Source organism: Myxine glutinosa, chromosome 1 (assembly GCF_964187855.1).
Source record: "Myxine glutinosa chromosome 1, kmMyxGlut1.1, whole genome shotgun sequence".
Taxonomy (NCBI): Eukaryota; Metazoa; Chordata; class Myxini; order Myxiniformes; family Myxinidae; genus Myxine; species Myxine glutinosa.
Genome location: NC_136261.1, coordinates 170,614,341 through 170,639,976, shown reverse-complemented (window position 1 = coordinate 170,639,976; position 25,636 = coordinate 170,614,341). Strand labels below are relative to the sequence as shown.

Here is a 25,636-nt window from a genome sequence, read left to right as displayed (position 1 = left end):
CCGTTTGTGGAAGTTCATCAACAATGTGGGGTCATAACCCACCTCGCCCCTCCACACACCAAAAATAGGTAACTCATCAAGGGCAGAACAAGTCACGTGACTGAAAATAATAGCCTTCGCCGACATCGTGGAGACTTGAAGCAAGATGGAGCGTGTTGTTGTGTCCGAACTTCATCTTGAGCCTCGGCCCGTAGCACGGAGAGCATTTTAACGACATGAGCAGTTTGTTGAGCCTCGACTTGTCCGAGATAATTTGGCTGTATATTAATATTAATAAATAACTGTGTCCATCTCCCTGTTATTATGTCTGTTTCTCGAACATATTCCCATTGCTGGAGATTCTTTTTTCACTTTTGAGCTAAAAACGTCTGAAGCTCCAGCTCGAGCGGCTCAGGAAACAAACACCTCCATCAATGGTCTTCATTTGTAGCGACCATTGACCTTTCGCCTTAAACCACGTGACCGTGCCTATGTTTTTGTGACGACGTTTTTACTATGCAAAGGGTCTTCCTCAAGACCGGTGTTGGAACTCAAGACCGCTCCTTACGAGTGGTGGTCCGGAGTTGATTTGTCTTGTGGAGACCTCCTCCTCTTCTTCTTCTTCTTCTTCTTCTATTACTGAATACTGTCTCCACTCCCGCCACCCCAAATCTCGTCAGCGAGCTCCTCGACCGTTGTCTCATCATTTACCTTCTACTCCTTTACCTCACATGAACCACTGCTTCCCATTTGCCTTTTCCTGTTCACCACAATTCCCTCCTCTTCCTGTCAACCACCACCACGTATTAAATCTTCCCTCAACTACCAACGTCGTCCCCATTTTATTATCTTCTTTTTTTCTTTCCGCAAAACACTTTTCGTCTACCGTCGATGCCGTCTTCGTGTCGTCTTCATCCCACCTCTTCCTCGTCACCTTTTCTAGTGGTATCGAGCTCGTCGCTCCCTCCCGTCTTCCCTGCTCTCCCCGCCCAACGCCATTCGTCCCCCGGTAGCGGCCGCAGTCTGGGGCCGCTCGCTTCGCAACCAGGGTGGGGAGAGACAAAGAGTGAACCACTCAAAGTGAAGAGGGGAAAACATCGGAGAGACGGATGCGCAGGAGAGTGCGGGCGAAGAAGGAGGAAAGAGAGGGAAAAAAAGAACCTGCGGAGCGTCCGAGGCGGCGATGAGGCCTATCTAACCTAGCACAGCCTAGCAGCTTGACACCCCATCTTCTTTTTTTTTATCCCTCTTTCTCTTGCTGGTTCTTTCCCGTCCCTCTTCCCCCCTTTTCCCTTCCCCCCTCTATCCCTCTCCCCTTCTTCCCTCACTTTCCCCGTTTTTTTTCCTACCATTCGTTTCCTCGCCATGAGTAGCAGCCGGCCTAGGACGTCGTCTTTCGCCGAAGGGCCGAACCGGGCGGCGGGGCAGTCTGGGGGATCGGCCTCTCTGCTGGGGAATTTCAAAGTCAGCCGTGAGTTTGAGCACCTAATGTAAAGCACATACATTCCCCGTTATAACGACGTGTACCACCATTGTGACATGTACTGCCCGAGGTGTGACGACGCGAGTCGTGGCTATACGTCGTGTAACTGCTGCCGTACGTGTGCGCGTACTTTGTACCTGTGTGAGTGTGTCGATGACCATTGACCTGTGCTCGAAGGAGTACGTTTCTGTCCCATTTGTGATGACGTCACGGGTACGATGTACGCGGTGGCTCTCACGTGAGGGTTGCTGCACTTGTTCAATGGCTCGACCTGCTACCCCGAGCTCCACTTCCAGGAAACCCATCCGTTCACATCCCGTGTCCGATGTCCATCCGTTGTCTGCGAATGCCCCAAATCGTGTGAACGTGCACTCACTGACGTCTTGACATTCTTTGTCCTGCACGTGATATGTGGACAAGCTCCTCCATGAGCATCACGTCACTATGTTTTAAATAATCTCGTGAAGGAGGGTCCCATTGGGGTCAGGTACTCGAACCACCTTTGCTTTGTCGATCACGTGATTTGGTGTTTGTAGGTACTCGTATTCCACCATTGTGCCCACCTATCCACCCACCTGCTGTCCTGGGTGCCACTCCGCATGCCGTCTGACGTCACGATCAACTTCATCCCGATCTATTCGGTCCTAGCTTCTTCTTTGTGTTTGGCATTCGTTTCATCATCGAACCTGCGTGTGCCTGGAGATGTGTCATAAGTTTGTGCTACTGTGGATATCGATAGGTACGTACAGAGAAACTTTGTCTGGCAAAAGCTATTTATAGGTATGATGAGTAGTTGATGTTGAAAAGCTGAAGCTCAGTCATAACCGGAGATTTAAAGGAGCCTGAAAATAAAACTTTTCCATTCCATGGTCTGGAAGTTGAAAGTGAAATGTAAAATGTTCATTTTCACATGAACATGCAAATTTGGACACAACATTGCTTGAAGGAATGGAACGACTCTTCAGCTCCTTCCTGTATTTTCAGACCGTAGATAGACAATTTACCATTGAGTTTGATTCGTCACAAAATGTTTACAACGTACGTTTCGGAAAAAAAGAAAGCTGTTTATTTGCTGCTCGATGCTGAACAATGCATCCTTGTGAGCATTTCAACATTGAACAATTGCATTAAAATAGACTCAGCCTCTCATTCTTACCAGCAGTTTCTCACCCCTCGCCCCATACATGTATTTTTAGACTGTCCGTTCCTGAATAGTGTGTGTGTGTGTGTGTGTGTGTGTGTGTGTGTGTGTGTGTGTGTGTGTGTGTGTGTGTGTGTGTGTGTGTGTGTGTGTGTGTGTGTGTGTGTGTGTGTGTGTCATTGTCATTGTACGTGTGTGCATCATTGTGATATAGTGCGTGCGTCATTGTGACCTTGGGCGTGCGTCATTGTGATCATGTGCGTGCATCATTGTGATCATGTGCGTGCATCATTGTGATCATGTGCCTGCGTCATTGTGATCATGTGCGTGCATCATTGTGATCATGTGCCTGCATCATTGTGATCATGTGCGTGCATCATTGTGATCATGTGCCTGCGTCATTGTGATCATGTGCGTGCATCATTGTGATCATGTGCGTGCATCATTGTGATCATGTGCGTGCGTCATTGTGATCATGTGCGTGCGCCATTGTGATCATGTGTATCTGTCATTGTGATCATGTGCGTGCGTCATTGTGATCATGTGCGTGCGTCATTGTGATCATGTGCGTGCGTCATTGTGATCATGTGCGTGCGTCATTGTGATCATGTGCGTGTGTCATTGTGATCATGTGCGCGCATCATTGTGATCATGTGCCTGCGTCATTGTGATCATGTGTGTGTGTGATTGTGATCATGTGTGTGCGTCATTGTGATCATGTGTGTGCATCATTGTGATCATGTGTGTGCATCATTGTGATCATGTGCATGCATCATTGTGATCATGTGCGTGCATCATTTTGATCATGGTGATCATGTGTGTGCGTCATTGTGATCATGTGCATGCATCATGGTGATCATGTGTGCGTCATTGTGATCATGTGTGTGCGTCATTGTGATCATGTGCGTGTGTCATTGTGATCATGTGCGTGCGTCATTGTGATCATGTGCGTGCGTCATTGTGATCATGTGCGTGCGTCATTGTGATCATGTGCGTGCATCATTGTGATCATGTGCGTGCCTCATTGTGATCATGAGCGTGCATAATTGTGATCATGTGCGTGCATCATTGTGATCATGTGTGTGCGTCATTGTGATCATGTGCGTGCGTCATTGTGATCATATGCGTGCATCATTGTGATCATGTGCGTGCATCATTGGGATCATGTGCGTGCATCATTGTGATCATGTGTGTGCGTCATTGTGATCACGTGCATGCGTCATTGTGATCATGTGCGTGCGTCATTGTGATCATGTGCGTGCATCATTGGGATCATGTGCGTGCATCATTGTGATCATGTGTGTGCGTCATTGTGATCACGTGCATGCGTCATTGTGATTATGTGCGTGCATCATTGTGATCATGTGTGCGCGTCATTGTGATCATGTGCGTGCATCATTGTTATCATGTGCGTGCATCATTGTGATAATGTGTGTGCGTCATTGGGATCATGTGTGTGCATCATTGTGATCATGTGCATGCGTCATTGTGATCATGTGCGTGCATCATTGGGATCATGTGCGTGCATCATTGTGATCATGTGCGGCGTCATTGTGATCATGTGCGTGCGTCATTGTGATCATGTGCGTGCGTCATTGTGATCATGTGTGTGTGCCATCGTGATGAAGTGCGTGCATCATTGTGATCATGGTGGTCATGTGTGTGTGTGTCATTGTGATAATGTGCGTGCGTCATTGTGATAATGTGCGTGCGTCATTGTGATCATGTGCGTGCGTCATTGTGATCATGTGCGTGCGTCATTGTGATCATGTGCGTGCGTCATTGTGATCATGTGCGTGCGTCATTGTGATCATGTGCGTGCGTCATTGTGGTCATGTGCGTGCGTCATTGTGATCATGTGCGTGCGTCATTGTGATCATGTGCGTGCGTCATTGTGATCATGTGCGTGCGTCATTATGATCATGTGCGTGCGTCATTATGATCATGTGCGTGCGTCATTGTGATCATGTGCGTGCGTCATTGTGATCATGTGCGTGCGTCATTGTGATCATGTGCGTTCGTCATTGTGATCATGTGCGTGCGTCATTGTGATCATGTGCGTGCGTCATTGTGATAATGTGCGTGCGTCATTGTGATCATGTGCGTGCGTCATTGTGATCATGTGCGTGCGTTATTGTGATCATGTGCGTGCATCATTGTGATCATGGTGGTCATGTGTGTGTGTCATTGTGATCATGGTGATCATGTGTGTGCGTCATTGTGATCATGTGCGTGCATCATTGTGATCATGTGCGTGCATCATTGTGATCATGGTGATCATGTTTGTGCCTCATTGTGATCATGTGCGTGTGTCATTGTGATCATGTGCGTGCGTCATTGTGCATGTCTGCATCATTGTGCACATGTGTGTGCATCATTGTGCTCATGTGCGTGCATCATTGTGCTCATGTGCGTGCATCATTGTGATCATGTACGTGCATCATTGTGATCATGTGCGTGCATCATTGTGATCATGTACGTGCATCATTGTGATCATGTGCGTACATCATTGTGATCATTGTGATCACGTGTGTGCGTCATTGTGATCATGTGCATGCGTCATTGTGATCTTATGCGTTCGTCATTGTGATCATGTGCCTGCGTCATTGTGATCATGTGCGAGCATCATTGTGATCATGTGCCTGCGTCATTGTGATCATGTGCGTGCGTCATTGTGATCATGTGCGTGCGCCATTGTGATCATGTGCGTGCGTCATTGTGATCATGTGCGTGCGTCATTGTGATCATGTGCGTGCGTCATTGTGATCGTGTGCGTGCGTCATTGTGATCGTGTGCGTGCGTCATTGTGATCATGTGCTTGCGTCATTGTGATCATGTGCGTGCGTCATTGTGATCATGTGCGTGCATCATTGTGATCATGTGCGTGCATCATTGTGATCATGTGCGTGCATCATTGTGATCATGTGCATGCATCATTGTGATTGTGCGTGCATCATTGTGATCATGTGCGTGCATCATTCTGATCATGTGTGCGTCATTGTGATAATGTGCGTGCGTCATTGTGATCATGTGCGTGCGTCATTGTGATCATGTGCCTGCGTCATTGTGATCATGTGCGTGCGTCATTGTGATCATGTGCGTGCGTCATTGTGATCATGTGCATGCGTCATTGTGATCATGTGCGTGCGTCATTGTGATCATGTGCGTGCGTCATTGTGATCATGTGCGTGCGCCATTGTGCTCATGTGTATCTGTCATTGTGATCATGTGCGTGCGTCATTGTGATCATGTGCGTGCGTCATTTTGTGATAATGTGCGTGCATCATTGTGATCATGTGCGTGCATCATTGTGATCATGTGCGTGCATCATTGTGATCATGTGTGTGCGTCATTGTGATCATGTGCGTGCATCATTGGGATCATGTGCGTGCATCATTGTGATCATGTGCGTGCGTCATTGTGATCATGTGCGTGCGTCATTGTGATCATTGCGTGTGTCATTGTGATCATGTGCGCGCATCATTGTGATCATGTGCCTGCGTCATTGTGATCATGTGTGTGTGTGATTGTGATCATGTGTGTGCGTCATTGTGATCATGTGTGTGCGCCATTGTGATCATGTACGTGCGCCATTGTGATCATGTGCGTGCGCCATTGTGATCATGTGCGTGCATCATTGAGATCATGTGCGTGCATCATTGTGATCATGTGCGTGCATCATTGTGATCATGTGTGTGCATCATTGTGATCATGTGTGTGCGCCATTGTGATCATGTACGTGCGCCATTGTGATCATGTGCGTGCGCCATTGTGATCATGTGCGTGCACCATTGTGATCATGTGCGTGCATCATTGAGATCATGTGCGTGCATCATTGTGATCATGTGTGTGCATCATTGTGATCATGTGTGTGCATCATTGTGATCATGTGTGTGCGCCATTGTGATCATGTACGTGCGCCATTGTGATCATGTGCGTGCGCCATTGTGATCATGTGTGTGCGCCATTGTGATCATGTGTGTGCGCCATTGTGATCATGTGCGTGCGCCATTGTGATCATGTGCGTGCGCCATTGTGATCATGTGCGTGCATCATTGAGATCATGTGCGTGCATCATTGTGATCATGTGTGTGCGCCATTGTGATCATGTACGTGCGCCATTGTGATCATGTGCGTGTGCCATTGTGATCATGTGCGTGCGCCATTGTGATCATGTGCGTGCATCATTGAGATCATGTGCATGCGTCATTGTGATCATGTGCGTGCATCATTTTGATCATGGTGATCATGTGTGTGCGTCATTGTGATCATGTGCATGCATCATGGTGATCATGTGTGCGTCATTGTGATCATGTGTGTGCGTCATTGTGATCATGTGCGTGTGTCATTGTGATCATGTGCGTGCTTCATTGTGATCATGTGCGTGCGTCATTATGATCATGTGCGTGCGTCATTGTGATCATGTGCGTGCGTCATTGTGATCATGTGCGTGCGTCATTGTGATCATGTGCGTGCGTCATTGTGATCATGTGCGTGCATCATTGTGATCATGTGCGTGCCTCATTGTGATCATGAGCGTGCATAATTGTGATCATGTGCGTGCGTCATTGTGATCATGTGTGTGCGTCATTGTGATCATGTGCGTGCGTCATTGTGATCATATGCGTGCATCATTGTGATCATGTGCGTGCATCATTAGGATCATGTGCGTGCGTCATTGTGATCATGTGCGTGCGTCATTGTGATTATGTGCGTGCGTCATTGTGATCATGTGCGTGCATCATTGGGATCATGTGCGTGCATCATTGTGATCATGTGTGTGTGTCATTGTGATCATGTGCATGCGTCATTGTGATTATGTGCGTGCATCATTGTGATCATTGTGATCATGTGTGTGCGTCATTGTGATCATGTGCGTGCCTCATTGTTATCATGTGCGTGCATCATTGTGATCATGTGTGTGCGTCATTGGGATCATGTGTGTGCATCATTGTGATCATGTGCATGCGTCATTGTGATCATGTGCGTGCATCATTGGGATCATGTGCGTGCGTCATTGTGATCATGTGCATGCGTCATTGTGATCATGTGCGTGCGCCATTGTGCTCATGTGTATCTGTTATTGTGATCATGTGCGTGCGTCATTGTGATCATGTGCGTGCGTCATTTTGTGATCATGTGCGTGCATCATTGTGATAATGTGCGTGCATCATTGTGATCATGTGCGTGCATCATTGTGATCATGTGTGTGCATCATTGTGATCATGTGCGTGCATCATTGGGATCATGTGTGTGCTCGAATCGTGATCAAGTGCGTGCATCATTGTGATCATGATGATCATGTGTGTGGGTCATTGTGATCATGTGCGTGCATCATTGTGATCATGAGCGTGCGTCATTGTGATCATGTGCGTGCGTCATTGTGATCATGTGCGTGCGTCATTGTGATCATGTGCGTGCGTCATTGTGATCATGTGCGTGCGTCATTGTGATCATGTGCGTGCGTCATTGTGATCATGTGCGTGCGTCATTGTGATCATGTGCCTGCGTCATTGTGATCATGTGCCTGCGTCATTGTGATCATGTGCCTGCGTCATTGTGATCATGTGCGTACGTCATTGTGATCATGTGCGTGCGTCATTGTGATCACGTGTGTGCGTCATTGTGATCATGTGCGTGCGTCATTGTGATCATGTGCGTGCATCATTGTGATCATGTGCGTGCGTCATTGTGCTCATGTGTATCTGTCATTGTGATCATGTGCGTGCGTCATTGTGCTCATGTGTATCTGTCATTGTGATCATGTGCGTGCGTCATTGTGATCATGTGCGTGCATCATTGTGATAATGTGTGTGCGTCCTCGTGATCATGTGCCTGCATCATTGTGATCATGTGCGTGCATCATTGTGATCATGTGTTTGCGTCATTGTGATCATGTGCGTGCGTCATTGTGCTCATGTGTATCTGTCATTGTGATCATGTGCGTGCGTCATTGTGATCATGTGCGTGCATCATTGTGATCATGTGCGTGCGTCATTGTGATCATGTGTTTGCGTCATTGTGATCACGTGCGTGCGTCATTGTGATCATGTTCGTGCATCATTGTGATCATGTGCGTGCATCATTGTGATCATGTGTGTGCGTCATTGTGATCATGTGCGTGTGTCATTGTGATAATGTGCCTGCGTCATTGTGATCATGTGCGTGCGTCATTTTGATCATGTGCTTGCGTCATTATGATCATGTGCGTGCGTCATTGTGATCATGTGCGTGCATCATTGTGATCATGTGTGTGCGTCATTGTGATCACGTGCATGCGTCATTGTGATTATGTGCGTGCATCATTGTGATTATGTGCGTGCATCATTTTGATCATGTGCGTGCATCATTGGGATCATGTGCGTGCATCATTGTGATCATGTGTGTGCGTCATTGTGATCACGTGCATGCATCATTGTGATCATGTGCGTGCGTCATTGTGATCATGTGCGTGCGTCATTGTGATCATGTGCGTGCATCATTGTGATCATGTGCGTGCATCATTGTGATCATGTGCGTGCATCATTGTGATCATGTGCGTGCGTCATTGTGATCATGTATGTGCGTCATTGTGCGTCTGTGCATCATTGTGCACATGTGCGTGCATCATTGTGCTCATGTGTGTGCATCATTGTGCTCATGTGTGTGCATCCTTGTGCACATGTGCGTGCATCATTGTGATCATGTGCGTGCATCATTGTGATCATGTGCGTGCATCATTGTGATCATGTGCGTGCATCATTGTGATCATGTGCGTGCATCATTGTGCTAATGTGCGTGCATCATTGTGATCATGTGCGTGCATCATTGTGATCATGTGCGTGCATCATTGTGCTCATGTGCGTGCATCATTGTGCTCATGTGCATCTGTCATTGTGATCATGTGCGTGCGTAATTGTGATCATGTGCGTGCATCATCGTGAGCATGTGCGTGCACCATTGTGATCATGTGCGGCCATCATTGTGATCATGTGCGTGCATCATTGTGATAATGTGCGTGCATCATTGTGATAATGTGTGTGAGTCATTGTGATCATGTGCGTGTGAGATTGTGCTCACGTGCGTGCATCATTGTGCTCATGTGTATCTGTCATTGTGATCATGTGCGTGCGTCATTGTGATCATGTGCGTGCATCATTGTGCTCATGTGTATCTGTCATTGTGATCACGTGTGTGCGTCATTGTGATCATGTGCGTGCGTCATTGTGATCATGTGCGTGCATCATTGTGATCATGTGTGTGCATCATTGTGATCATGTATGTGCGTCATTGTGATCATGTGTGTGCGTCATTGTGATCATGTGCTTGTGTCATTGTGATCATGTGCGTGCGTCATTGTGATCATTGTGCTCATGTGTGTGCATCATTGTGCACATGTGCGTGCATCATTGTGATCATGTGTGTGCATCATTGTGATCATGTGTGTGCATCATTGTGATCATGTGCGTGCATCATTGTGATCATGTGCGTACGGCATTGTGATCAGGTGCGTGCGTCATTGTGATCATGTGCGTGCATCATTGTGATCATGTGCGTGCATCATTGTGATCATGTGCGTGCATCATTGTGATCAGGTGCGTGCATCATTGTGATCATGTGCGTGCATCATTGTGCTCATGTGCATCTGTCATTGTGATCATGTGCGTGCGTAATTGTGATCATGTGCGTGCGTCATCGTGAGCATGTGCGTGCGCCATCGTGATCATGTGCGTGCGCCATCGTGATCATGTGCGTGCATCATTGTGATCATGTGCGTGCATCATTGTGATCATGAGTGTGCGTCATTGTGATCATGTGCGTGTGAGATTGTGCTCACGTGCGTGCATCATTGTGCTCATGTGTATCTGTCATTGTGATCATGTGCGTGCGTCATTGTGATCATGTGCGTGCATCATTGTGCTCATGTGTATCTGTCATTGTGATCACATGCGTGCGTCATTGTGATCATGTGCGTGCGTCATTGTGATCATGTGCGTGCGTCATTGTGATCATGTGCGTGTGTCATTGTGATCATGTGTGTGCATCATTGTGATCATGTGCTTGTGTCATTGTGATCATGTGCGTGCGTCATTGTGATCATGTGCGTGCATCTTTGTGATCATGTGCGTGCATCATTGTGCTCATGTGTGTGCATCATTGTGCACATGTGCGTGCATCATTGTGATAATGTGTGTGCATCATTGTGATCATGTGTGTGCATCATTGTGATCATGTGCGTACGGCATTGTGATCAGGTGCGTGCGTCATTGTGATCATGTGCGTCAGTCATTGTGATCATGTGCGTGTGTCCATAATTGTGATCATGTGCGTGTGTCCATCATTGTGATCATGTGCGTGCGTCATTGTGATCATGTGCGTGCGCCATTGTGATCATGTGTGTGCGCCATTGTGATCAAGTGCGGGCATCATTGTGATCATGTGCGTGCGTCATTGTGGTCATGTGCGTGCTTCATTGTGGTCATGTGCGTGCTTCATTGTGATCATGTGCATGCATCATTGTGATCATGTGTGTGCATCATTGTGATCATGTGTGTGCATCATTGTGATCATGTGCGTCATGTGCGTGCGTCATTGTGATCATGTGCGTGCATCATTGTGATCATGGGTGTGCGTCATTGTGATCATGTGCGTGCGTCATTGTGATCATGTGCTTGCGTCATTGTGGTCATGTGCGTGCTTCATTGTGATCATGTGCATGCATCATTGTGATCATGTGCGTGCATCATTGTGATCATGTGCGTGCATCATTGTGATCATGTGCGTGGGTCATTGTGATAATGTGCGTGCGTCATTGTGCGTGTGTGCATCATTGTGCACATTTGCTTGCATCATTCACATTGTGCTCATGTGTGTGCATCATTGTGCTCATGTGTGTGCATCATTGTGCGTGCATCATTGTGATCATGTGTGTGCATCATTGTGATCATGTGCGTGCATCATTGTGATCATGTGCATACATCATTGTGATCAGATGATCATGTGCATCATTGTGCATCATTTGATCATGTGCGTGCATCATTGTGATTCTTGTGCGTGCGTTATTGTGATAATATGTCTGCATCATTGTGCTAATGTGCGTGCATCATTGTGATCATGTGCGTGCATCATTGTGATCATGTGCGTGCGTAATTGTGATCATGTGTGTGCGTCATTGTGAGCATGTGCGTGCGTCATTGTGATCATGTGCGTGCATCGTTGTGATCATGTGTGTGCGTCATTGTGATCATGGGCGTGTGTTATTGTGCTCACGTGCGTGCATCATTGTGCTCATGTGTATCTGTCATTGTGATCACGTGCGTGTGTCATTGTGATCATGTGCGTGCATCATTGTGATCATGTGCGTGCGGCATTGTGATCATGTGCGTGCGTCATTGTGATCATGTGCGTGCGTCATTGTGATCATGTGCGTGCATCTTTGTGATCATGTGTGTGCGTCATTGTGATCATGTGCGTGCGTCATTGTGATCATGTGTGTGCGTCATTGTGATCATGTGCGTGCGTCATTGTGATCATATGCGTGCGTCATTTTGATCATGTGCGTCAGTCATTGTGATCATGTGCGTGTGTCCATCATTGTGATCATGTGTGTGTGTCCATCATTGTGATCATGTGCGTGCGTCATTGGGATCATGTGCGTGCGTCATTGTGATCATGTGTGTGCGCCATTGTGATCAAGTGCGTGCATCATTGTGATCATGTGCGTGCGTCATTGTGGTCATGTGCGTGCTTCATTGTGGTCATGTGCGTGCTTCATTGTGATCGTGTGCATGCATCATTGTGATCATGTGCGTGCATCATTGTGATCATGTGTGTGCATCATTGTGATCATGTGCGTCATGTGTGTGCGTCATTGTGATCATGTGCGTGCGTCATTGTGATCATGGGCGTGCGTCATTGTGATCATGGGCGTGCATCATTGTGATCATGTGCGTGCGTCATTGTGATCATGTGCGTGCGTCATTGTGGTCATGTGCGTGCTTCATTGTGATCATGTGCGTGCTTCATTGTGATCGTGTGCATGCATCATTGTGATCATGTGCGTGCATCATTGTGATCATGTGTGTGCATCATTGTGATCATGTGCGTCATGTGTGTGCGTCATTGTGATCATGTGCGTGCGTCATTGTGATCATGGGCGTGCGTCATTGTGATCATGGGCGTGCGTCATTGTGATCATGTTCGTGCGTCATTGTGATCATGTGCGTGCGTCATTGTGGTCATGTGCGTGCTTCATTGTGATCATGTGCATGCATCATTGTGATCATGTGCATGCATCATTGTGATCATGTGCGTGCATCATTGTGATCAAGTGCGTGCGTCATTGTGATCATGTGCGTGGGTCATTGTGATAATGTGCGTGCGTCATTGTGCGTGTGTGCATCATTGTGCACATTTGCGTGCATCATTCACATTGTGCTCATGTGTGTGCATCATTGTGCTTATGTGTGTGCATCATTGTGCTCATGTGTGTGCATCATTGTGCACATGTGCGTGCATCATTGTGATCATGTGCGTGCATCATTGTGATCATGTGTGTGCATCATTGTGATCATGTGCGTGCATCATTGTGATCATGTGCGTACATCATTGTGATCAGGTGATCATGTGCATCATTGTGCATCATTTGATCATGTGCGTGCATCATTGTGATCATGTGCGTGCGTCATTGTGCTAATATGTCTGCATCATTGTACTAATGTGCGTGCATCATTGTAATCATGTGCGTGCATCATTGTGATCATGTGTGTGCATCATTGTGATCATGTGCGTGCGTCATTTTGCTCATGTGCGTGCATCATTGTGCTCATGTGCATCTGTCATTGTGATCATGTGCGTGCGTCATTGTGATCATGTGCGTGCGTCATTGTGATCATGTGTGTGCGTCATTGTGATCATGTGTGCGCGTCATTGTGATCATGTGTGTGCGTCATTGTGATCATGTGTGTGCATCATTGTGATCATGTGTGTGCATCATTGTGATCATGTGTGTGCGTCATTGTGATCATGTGCGTGCGCCATTGTGATCATTTGTGTGCCATTGTGATCATGTGTGTGCCATTGTGATCGTGTCCGTGCGTCATTGTGATTGTGTGCGTGGGTCATTGTGATCATGTGCGTGCGTCATTGTGATCGCGTCTCATTGTGATCGCGTCTCATTGTGATCATGTGCGTGCATCATTGGGGTCATGTGCATGCGTCATTGTAATCGCGTCTCATTGTGATCGCGTCTTCTTGTGATCATGTGCGTGCGTCTGTGCGTCATGTGCGTGCGTCATTGTCATCATGTGCGTGCGTCATTGTCATCATGTGCGTGCGTCATTGTCATGTGCGTGCGTCATTGTCATCATGTGCGTGCGTCGTTGTGGTCATGTGCGTGCGTCATTGTGATCATGTGTGTGCGCCATTGTGATCATGTGCGTGCGCCATTGTGATCATGTGCGTGTGTCATTGTGATCATGTGTGTGTGTCATTGTGATCATGTGTGTGCGTCATTGTGATCGTGTGTGTGCGTCATTGTGATCGTGTGCGTGCGTCACTGTGATTGTGTGCGTGCGTCATTGTGATCGCGTCTCATTGTGATTGCGTCTCATTGTGATCGCGTCTCATTGTGATCATGTGCGTGCGTCATTGTGATCATTTGCGTGCGTCATTGTGATCGTGTGTGTGCGTCATTGTGCTCATGTGTGTGCGTCATTGTGATCGTGTGCGTGCGTCATTGTGATCATGTGCGTGCATCATTGTGATCATGTGTGTGCGTCATTGTGATCGCGTCTCATTGTGATTGCGTCTCATTGTGATCATGTGCGTGCGTCATTGTGATCATGTGCATGCGTCATTGTGATCGCGTCTCATTGTGATCTTGTGTGTGCGTCATTGTGATCATGTGCGTGCGTCATTGTGATCATGTGCGTGCGTCATTGTGATCATGTGCGTGCATCATTGTGCTCATGTGCCTGCATCATTGTGATCATGTTCGTGCATCATTGTGATCATGTGCGTGCATCATTGTGATCATGTTCGACCGTCATTGTGATCATGTGTGTGCGTCATTGTTCTCATGTGCGTGCGTCATTGTGCTCATGTGCGTGCATCATTGTGCTCATGTGCGTGCGTCATTGTGCTCATGTGCGTGCGTCATTGTGATCATGTGCGTGCATCATTGTGATCATGTGCGTGAGTCATTGTGATCATGTGCGTGCGTGCATCATTGTGATCATGTGCGTGCGTGCATCATTGTGATCATGTGCGTGCGTCATTGTGATCATGTGCGTGCATCATTTTGATCATGTGCGTGCATCATTGTGATCATGTGCGTGCGTCATTGTGATCAAGTGCGTGCATCATTGTGATCATGGTGATCATGTGTGTGCGTCATTGTGATCACGTGCGTGCGTCATTGTGATCATGTGCGTGCGTCATTGTGATCATGTGCGTGCGTCATTGTGATCATGTGCGTGCGTCATTGTGATCATGTGCGTGCGCCATTGTGATCATGTGCCTGCGTCAATGTGATCATATGTGTGCGTCATTGTGATCATGTGTGTGCGTCATTGTGATCATGTGCGTTCGCCATTGTGATCATGTGTGTGTGTGTGTCATTGTGATCATGTGTGCGTGTCATTGTGATCATGTGCGTGCGTCATTGTGATCATGTGCGTGCGTCATTGTGATCATGTGCGTGCATCATTGTGATCATGTGCGTGCGTCATTGTGATGTGCATGCGTCATTGTGATCATGTGCGTGCCACATTGTGATGATGTGCGTACGGCATTGTGATCAGGTGCGTGCATCATTGTGATAATGTGTGTGCATCATTGTGATCATGTGCGTGCGTCATTGTGATCATGTGCGTGCGCCATTGTGATCATGTGTGTGCGCCATTGTGATCAAGTGCGGGCATCATTGTGATCATGTGCGTGCGTCATTGTGGTCATGTGCGTGCTTCATTGTGGTCATGTGCGTGCTTCATTGTGATCATGTGCATGCATCATTGTGATCATGTGTGTGCATCATTGTGATCATGTGTGTGCATCATTGTGATCATGTGCGTCATGTGCGTGCGTCATTGTGATCATGTGCGTGCATCATTGTGATCATGGGTGTGCGTCATTGTGATCATGTGCGTGCGTCATTGTGATCATGTGCTTGCGTCATTGTGGTCATGTGCGTGCTTCATTGTGATCATGTGCATGCATCATTGTGATCATGTGCGTGCATCATTGTGATCATGTGCGTGCATCATTGTGATCATGTGCGTGGGTCATTGTGATAATGTGCGTGCGTCATTGTGCGTGTGTGCATCATTGTGCACATTTGCTTGCATCATTCACATTGTGCTCATGTGTGTGCATCATTGTGCTCATGTGTGTGCATCATTGTGCGTGCATCATTGTGATCATGTGTGTGCATCATTGTGATCATGTGCGTGCATCATTGTGATCATGTGCATACATCATTGTGATCAGATGATCATGTGCATCATTGTGCATCATTTGATCATGTGCGTGCATCATTGTGATTCTTGTGCGTGCGTTATTGTGATAATATGTCTGCATCATTGTGCTAATGTGCGTGCATCATTGTGATCATGTGCGTGCATCATTGTGATCATGTGCGTGCGTAATTGTGATCATGTGTGTGCGTCATTGTGAGCATGTGCGTGCGTCATTGTGATCATGTGCGTGCATCGTTGTGATCATGTGTGTGCGTCATTGTGATCATGGGCGTGTGTTATTGTGCTCACGTGCGTGCATCATTGTGCTCATGTGTATCTGTCATTGTGATCACGTGCGTGTGTCATTGTGATCATGTGCGTGCATCATTGTGATCATGTGCGTGCGGCATTGTGATCATGTGCGTGCGTCATTGTGATCATGTGCGTGCGTCATTGTGATCATGTGCGTGCATCTTTGTGATCATGTGTGTGCGTCATTGTGATCATGTGCGTGCGTCATTGTGATCATGTGTGTGCGTCATTGTGATCATGTGCGTGCGTCATTGTGATCATATGCGTGCGTCATTTTGATCATGTGCGTCAGTCATTGTGATCATGTGCGTGTGTCCATCATTGTGATCATGTGTGTGTGTCCATCATTGTGATCATGTGCGTGCGTCATTGGGATCATGTGCGTGCGTCATTGTGATCATGTGTGTGCGCCATTGTGATCAAGTGCGTGCATCATTGTGATCATGTGCGTGCGTCATTGTGGTCATGTGCGTGCTTCATTGTGGTCATGTGCGTGCTTCATTGTGATCGTGTGCATGCATCATTGTGATCATGTGCGTGCATCATTGTGATCATGTGTGTGCATCATTGTGATCATGTGCGTCATGTGTGTGCGTCATTGTGATCATGTGCGTGCGTCATTGTGATCATGGGCGTGCGTCATTGTGATCATGGGCGTGCATCATTGTGATCATGTGCGTGCGTCATTGTGATCATGTGCGTGCGTCATTGTGGTCATGTGCGTGCTTCATTGTGATCATGTGCGTGCTTCATTGTGATCGTGTGCATGCATCATTGTGATCATGTGCGTGCATCATTGTGATCATGTGTGTGCATCATTGTGATCATGTGCGTCATGTGTGTGCGTCATTGTGATCATGTGCGTGCGTCATTGTGATCATGGGCGTGCGTCATTGTGATCATGGGCGTGCGTCATTGTGATCATGTTCGTGCGTCATTGTGATCATGTGCGTGCGTCATTGTGGTCATGTGCGTGCTTCATTGTGATCATGTGCATGCATCATTGTGATCATGTGCATGCATCATTGTGATCATGTGCGTGCATCATTGTGATCAAGTGCGTGCGTCATTGTGATCATGTGCGTGGGTCATTGTGATAATGTGCGTGCGTCATTGTGCGTGTGTGCATCATTGTGCACATTTGCGTGCATCATTCACATTGTGCTCATGTGTGTGCATCATTGTGCTTATGTGTGTGCATCATTGTGCTCATGTGTGTGCATCATTGTGCACATGTGCGTGCATCATTGTGATCATGTGCGTGCATCATTGTGATCATGTGTGTGCATCATTGTGATCATGTGCGTGCATCATTGTGATCATGTGCGTACATCATTGTGATCAGGTGATCATGTGCATCATTGTGCATCATTTGATCATGTGCGTGCATCATTGTGATCATGTGCGTGCGTCATTGTGCTAATATGTCTGCATCATTGTACTAATGTGCGTGCATCATTGTAATCATGTGCGTGCATCATTGTGATCATGTGTGTGCATCATTGTGATCATGTGCGTGCGTCATTTTGCTCATGTGCGTGCATCATTGTGCTCATGTGCATCTGTCATTGTGATCATGTGCGTGCGTCATTGTGATCATGTGCGTGCGTCATTGTGATCATGTGTGTGCGTCATTGTGATCATGTGTGCGCGTCATTGTGATCATGTGTGTGCGTCATTGTGATCATGTGTGTGCATCATTGTGATCATGTGTGTGCATCATTGTGATCATGTGTGTGCGTCATTGTGATCATGTGCGTGCGCCATTGTGATCATTTGTGTGCCATTGTGATCATGTGTGTGCCATTGTGATCGTGTCCGTGCGTCATTGTGATTGTGTGCGTGGGTCATTGTGATCATGTGCGTGCGTCATTGTGATCGCGTCTCATTGTGATCGCGTCTCATTGTGATCATGTGCGTGCATCATTGGGGTCATGTGCATGCGTCATTGTAATCGCGTCTCATTGTGATCGCGTCTTCTTGTGATCATGTGCGTGCGTCTGTGCGTCATGTGCGTGCGTCATTGTCATCATGTGCGTGCGTCATTGTCATCATGTGCGTGCGTCATTGTCATGTGCGTGCGTCATTGTCATCATGTGCGTGCGTCGTTGTGGTCATGTGCGTGCGTCATTGTGATCATGTGTGTGCGCCATTGTGATCATGTGCGTGCGCCATTGTGATCATGTGCGTGTGTCATTGTGATCATGTGTGTGTGTCATTGTGATCATGTGTGTGCGTCATTGTGATCGTGTGTGTGCGTCATTGTGATCGTGTGCGTGCGTCACTGTGATTGTGTGCGTGCGTCATTGTGATCGCGTCTCATTGTGATTGCGTCTCATTGTGATCGCGTCTCATTGTGATCATGTGCGTGCGTCATTGTGATCATTTGCGTGCGTCATTGTGATCGTGTGTGTGCGTCATTGTGCTCATGTGTGTGCGTCATTGTGATCGTGTGCGTGCGTCATTGTGATCATGTGCGTGCATCATTGTGATCATGTGTGTGCGTCATTGTGATCGCGTCTCATTGTGATTGCGTCTCATTGTGATCATGTGCGTGCGTCATTGTGATCATGTGCATGCGTCATTGTGATCGCGTCTCATTGTGATCTTGTGTGTGCGTCATTGTGATCATGTGCGTGCGTCATTGTGATCATGTGCGTGCGTCATTGTGATCATGTGCGTGCATCATTGTGCTCATGTGCCTGCATCATTGTGATCATGTTCGTGCATCATTGTGATCATGTGCGTGCATCATTGTGATCATGTTCGACCGTCATTGTGATCATGTGTGTGCGTCATTGTTCTCATGTGCGTGCGTCATTGTGCTCATGTGCGTGCATCATTGTGCTCATGTGCGTGCGTCATTGTGCTCATGTGCGTGCGTCATTGTGATCATGTGCGTGCATCATTGTGATCATGTGCGTGAGTCATTGTGATCATGTGCGTGCGTGCATCATTGTGATCATGTGCGTGCGTGCATCATTGTGATCATGTGCGTGCGTCATTGTGATCATGTGCGTGCATCATTTTGATCATGTGCGTGCATCATTGTGATCATGTGCGTGCGTCATTGTGATCAAGTGCGTGCATCATTGTGATCATGGTGATCATGTGTGTGCGTCATTGTGATCACGTGCGTGCGTCATTGTGATCATGTGCGTGCGTCATTGTGATCATGTGCGTGCGTCATTGTGATCATGTGCGTGCGTCATTGTGATCATGTGCGTGCGCCATTGTGATCATGTGCCTGCGTCAATGTGATCATATGTGTGCGTCATTGTGATCATGTGTGTGCGTCATTGTGATCATGTGCGTTCGCCATTGTGATCATGTGTGTGTGTGTGTCATTGTGATCATGTGTGCGTGTCATTGTGATCATGTGCGTGCGTCATTGTGATCATGTGCGTGCGTCATTGTGATCATGTGCGTGCATCATTGTGATCATGTGCGTGCGTCATTGTGATGTGCATGCGTCATTGTGATCATGTGCGTGCCACATTGTGATGATGTGCGTGCGTCATTGTGATCATGTGCGTGCGTCATTGTGATCATGTGCGTGCGTCATTGTGATCATGTGCGTGCGTCATTGTGATCATGTGCATGCGTCATTGTGATCATGTGCGTGCGTCATTGTGATAATGTGTGTGCGTGTCATTGTGATCATGTGCGTGCGTCATTGTGATCATGTGCGTGCGTCATTGTGATCTTGTGCGTGCGTCATTGTGATCATGTGCGTTCGTCATTGTGATCATGTGCGTGCGTCATTGTGATAATGTGTGTGCGTGTCATTGTGATCATGTGCGTGCGTCATTGTGATCATGTGCGTGCGTCATTGTGATCATGTGCGTCATTGTGATCATGTGCGTGCGTCATTGTGCACATGTGTGTGCGTCATTAAGTGTGCGTGTGTCATTAAGTGTGCATGTGTGTGTTGGTGTCTGTGTGTCATTGATTACAAAATAAATAATCATACTAAAATACGTAATTTAGTGTATGTCTGTCCTCCATCTATCGCTGAATTAACGCCAGGGGGGTTGACTCAGCCTCTTATCCTTCCGAGGTCGGCAAATTGAGTACCAGTTCACTGGTAATTCCCTGTGTGTCGCAAGAGGCGACTCACAAGGTTGGCGGCAGGAAGGGCATCCGGCCATAAAACATTGCTTCAAAAAGGGGACCACGGTGCCCGAAAAAGGCCAACCCCTGCTCTGCGGGGAAAAATGGCCTCTAAAGGTGGTTCGTTCTGTCCTCCATCTGACGATTTTGACCGTGATACATTCAATCGTCACTTATCCAATCACAATCAAATTTGACAGTCAGACTAAAGGTCACGTGATGGAGGTTGTCGTGATTTAACTTCTCCCCCCTCTACCCTAAGGGGGCTTTCCCCACCAATGGGGTTGCGTGTTGAGGTGTATATCCATGTTAAGATGGCTTTATCGTGGCGTTTTTCCAAAGCCACTTCTCATTACAAAAGTAACAAGAAAAAGAGCAATCAGAGATTGCAAACCCTCGCCAGAATATATTTTCAGTGGTTTTTGAGGCTTTTTTGTGAAAACAAATATGGTGGCCGAACCACGTGACCGATGACGTCATCATTATTTTTTTTTCTGAACTAATTTATTCCTTGATTATGCTCAAGACATTTCATCTTGATCGGATGAAATTTTGTACATGTCGAATTATGACGTCATAATGGAGGCACCTATGACATCATCATTAACATATTTTATTCCCCATCGAGAGTTCTTTACAATGAGCCATGTCTCAATTTTTTCTATTCATCGCTTTCGGCGATATAGAGGTGCAAGGTTTTTAGGTTTTTCCAAGATGGCGGCCGAACCACGTGACCTATGACGTCATGCTTATCATAAAAAATTCTGCACGTGGAGTTTCACTTTTGGTGAAAATTTCCTGTCAATCGGACCAACGGTTGCAGAGAAAATCATATTTATTCTGTGCGGACAAACAGACAAACGGACTCAAATGCAATACCCTCTCCACTGGCAAGGGTAGCAACAACACTACATATAATATCATAATATTAATGTTATTACAAAAAAAATATTAATACTGTTACGGATCTCGACGTCGGCTCTCCCCTTATCAAGGGGTGGGGGGGGGGGGGGGGGATCCTCTTGTCCTCTTATCTGGCCGACGCGAGTCCTGGAAGTTATAACGTTCCCTCCGGTCGGTATTAAATCGGGTTATTGGTCGACTTAATCCTCATACCTAATTACTAACACCGACCGTGAAGCAAGGAAATAACTCCCGCCCGAACCACGGCGTTAGTGGACACGCCGAGCGAAACGAGCCGCGATTCGGGCCATTAACAAGGACTAGACCCGATTCTAGCGGTTCCTAATCGTGCCACGCTTACCCAATTAGATAAAAGACTGATGCGATCGGATAAGAGGAAACCAGAAAGAACAAGGCAATTTATTAACAAATGTACAGAAAGAAGAGGAAACGAAAGGAGGTACAAGAAAGGAAGAGGAAGGAAAAGCACACAGGGCAGGCTTAATTACAGTCTTATCTTATTCCCTGGACAAACGGGCCCGTCTCACACACACAGACACTCACACGGGGATTGCTGAGATGGTAGGTTGTTGGTCACCAGTGCGTCCAGGCTCCAGTCTGGCTCCGGTCCAGGCGATGGAAAACCCGGCAGGCAGCTCTTCACAGTGTAACGTGAACGTACAATTATATCACGGGGGGGGGGGGGGGGGGGGGGGGGAGGCTGGTATCCTGGCGGCGTACATAATATTTGCACGAATCGCGCCAAATGCCCCCTCTCCAATGTCCTGTATGCAAGCGCCAATTGTGCAAGTCCTGTCCTCTCCGCACCGTCCTCCAAATCGCAGCAGTCCTGGACAGTTCTCTTAAATGTGCGCTCTCCCAATAAGTCCTCTTTCACAAGCGCGCTTCCTTAAAGTCCTCCTTAACGAACGCTCTTCTCATCAGTCCTGTTGAATGTGCGCTCTCCCAATAAGTCCTCTTAAATGTGCGCTCTCCCAACAAGTCCTGTCAGCACACGCTTTCGCTGTAAGTTCTCCAAAATCACAGTAGTCCGTTTACCAAGCGCGCTTCCAACAAGTCCTGTCAAATGTGCGCTCTCCCAATAAGTCCTGTGAAAGGGCTTTGTGCGCTCGCTTTTATAATGCAGCCAGCGATCGCTCCGCGAGCCCAAAAGCCACGCCTGTCAGGCGATGTCACTTCAGCCCTGGTTGGCTGGTGATCGCTTACCAGCCCCGCCCTGACGGCTGGGTGACGTGGGGTTAAGAAGGAGACACCTGAGAATGAGAAGAAGACACGAGGGTTTAAGAAGGAGACACCTTCTGAGAAGGAGACACGTGGGGTTAAGAAGGAGACACCTTCTGAGAAGGAGACACCTTCTCCCTGGCACTCCGCCCACTTTTTCCGGGCCTCACCTCGTGGCTTATGGCGGCGTTTAGCGAGCTCACGCTCAAGGGCAGCGAACGCTGCTAACAAAGGCGCGTAACAAATTGGAAAGGGCCATGGGGCACAGACTGGGGAGCGCGCTTAATGGCGTCGCTTGGAGGGAGGCTGTCAAAATGGACGAATGGGGCCTACTCCTTATTTGATTGACACAACGCAGATTCCACTATTGGAAACATGGCCTTATCTATACACATACTAATGAAATAACTGATGTCCTATGGCGACCGACGTGTTGCTTGTGGCCTATCTATGGGGTGCTACCTTTAACCTTTAATGATGTCATATTTACAAGCAAGTGTGGGTTCTCAAAACCGCAACACTGCCCCCCTCCTTTTGCCAGGCTCGGCCCAAGCCGAAACATCAGGACTATCTTTTACATCTACATGTGACACTTAGGTGTGGTTACCCTCTACTTTTAACCTTTGACCCTGAGTGCGACAGTTTTAACACTAGATATGTCCCCCCTGCTGCGTTGTATCCTACCTAACTGACCCACGCCCACAATTAACCGAATTACGGAATGGTTTTCAAACTAAACATTTAAGCCGGTGGGGAGCATTATTTACAAGACACTATTAATTATTTACACTACAACCCAGGACCTGTCTTTTGTGGGAAAAAGCAGAACTTTTTGAAAAGAGGAAATGCCAATTGCAATGCACTGCACCGATACACCATACCCATATGCACCCAATAAATGCACCATAATAGAAAACATGCATGAAAAGCACAAAAAATGCACAAAACAAACATTTTAAAATAATAAATGATGTCTTCTTGTGCTTCTCTGCTGGGCCGATGTATCTTGGCTGTCTTCTTGCTTGATGTATTAATTTAATAAAAAGGGCACAAACCGCGTCCGCTTTTTTATTTATGGCCAGCAGGGCCAACTCAGGTGGTCCGACTGCTGGGCATTGATGCCACTTAAAACAGTGGTCCGCAAGCCAGATACTGCTGGCAGCAATGGCCTGTCCCAGCAACGGTGCCAGGCCACAGAACGTGTGGTCCATAGGTGCCAGGCCACAGGACGTGTGGTCCATATGGTGTACCGGTGCAGGCAGGCAGGCAGCAAGGTGCAGGCAGCAAGAGTGCGGCCGCACAATTCAGGGCACCTGCACACTCCCCTCGCACAAAAGACCATGGTCCATGAGTGTGGAGGCAGACAAGCAGAGGTTAGCAGGGGCAAGGGCGCAAGGGTACACATCAAAACAAGGCAATGCGACATGAATGGCGTGGGAGAGCGAGCTGAGAAAGCTCGTCCCTAGCCGTACGTCACCCCCCATGTCAGCCTACACTACCCTGCCCTTCCCTGTATTTACACAATTTACACATTTACAAATTCCGTCTCTACTGTCTCGTCCCCCATATCTCCCTGAAACCAAATTCGTTACCAATCCCTCCCAAGAAGGAAGGGATGGAATAAACACAATGTCAAATCACGTCCTGATGCGTCTTACATTCCAACATTTGCCAAAACCTGGGGTGGAGTCCGATCACCTCGGTGAGTGGATGTGGATGGTGCGAAGAGATTTTCTCCCTAACTATACTCTAATTGACATTAACTCTTTAAACTCTACCCGGGGTCTTGCCCTGCCAATCCATTGGCCATCTTACACTATGTGGTTCTAAAAACCAATTCTCATTTCCCATACTGTGGTGCTCTACCAATTTGGGGTCTCACCCCCCCCCCCCCCCCATTTTTCCATCTGTGCCCTCGCACAATTTCGGGGCTGGGTCGTGTGGCTCTCCCAGCAGGTCTACTTACCTGCGCACCTCCGCCACTGAACGTCGCCACCCGAGCTTGCCTAGCTCCTCACACCCTAACCTGGGGAAGACCCTCCCTGGCGCTTACCCCCTCGATGCCCTCTCTGGCATTGGGCTACCCGGGTCCTCTCCTGGGATCCTCGGGCCCCGCTGAACACTACTGAACTCTACCTGGCTCCCAGAGCCTACCTGCGGCCTCACCTGGCCGACAGACTACCAGTCTACTCATTTCTGCCTAAACCTCAAGCTCATACACACAGCACCATCTAGCTATCTACTCCCTTCTAATACTAGTGCTTCCCGTCATCCCTTATACTAAGCACTCCCTCATCATTATCATCCACCTAATCTCTCTACAAGGACTTCCATTCGCAATGCCTCATTTCCGCCTAAACCTCAAGCTCATACACACAGCACCATCTAGCTATCTACTCCCCTCTAATACTAGTGAGCTTCCCGTCATCCCTTATACTAAGCACTCCCTCGTCATTATCATCCACCTAATCTCTCTACGTCCCCACTACTTGTTCAAATGTCACTACTTAAATCTGAAGTCTCCTAAAGTCATTTCTAGGTCCCTAACCATTATCCTAACCCGCCCTCGGCGAGCTTACACTGCCAAACCCCATAAAACTACTGCTCCTCTGCCCCAAATAGGATGTGATGTGAGGGATGGTAGAGCTACCATCCCCCTACACCAGATACCATTTGCCATCACTACCTCTATTAGTCTACTATCTTGAGCCTCTCGTGCGGGAATGCATTGTCATTACAGCCCGGCTTTGCAAAGCCGAGCAATGTGTGCGGATGGTCAGTCTCCTGCAGGTTGGGTCCGTCCGGCATTTTCGATTCTGGGGAGGAGGCATACTCGGACCGAGGTTCCATGGTCCATCCCGGCGCGGAGCCTTTCGGTCTCCGGCCCGATGACCCAACCTCCCCCGTTCGGAACACCGCGCCCGCCAGGGGGCGAAGGTCCGACCTGGCCTTTCTCCCCCGGAATCGTGCCGGTCGCCGCTACGACGCGGCACCGACCATACAAGGCGGAGCCCGGCCCGAATCGTG

At 47.8% G+C, this 25,636-nt stretch overlaps 1 protein-coding gene across 6 annotated transcripts in view; it reads left to right on the top strand.

Moving 5' to 3' along the window:
• The first annotated feature begins 689 nt into the window (after positions 1 to 689).
• Positions 690 to 25,636, top strand: part of LOC137416475 (glycogen synthase kinase-3 beta) — a 172,198-nt gene continuing 147,251 nt past the window's right edge. The window contains exon 1 of one of the 6 annotated variants that reach the window (XM_068102081.2): positions 690 to 1,450. In XM_068102081.2, coding sequence (XP_067958182.1) covers positions 1,345 to 1,450 — 106 coding nt within the window. In that variant the 5' untranslated portion in view covers positions 690 to 1,344. The remainder of the gene's footprint in view (positions 1,451 to 25,636) is intronic. The other 5 variants (XM_068102080.2, XM_068102082.2, XM_078779939.1 and 2 more) reach the window with 5 other exon arrangements.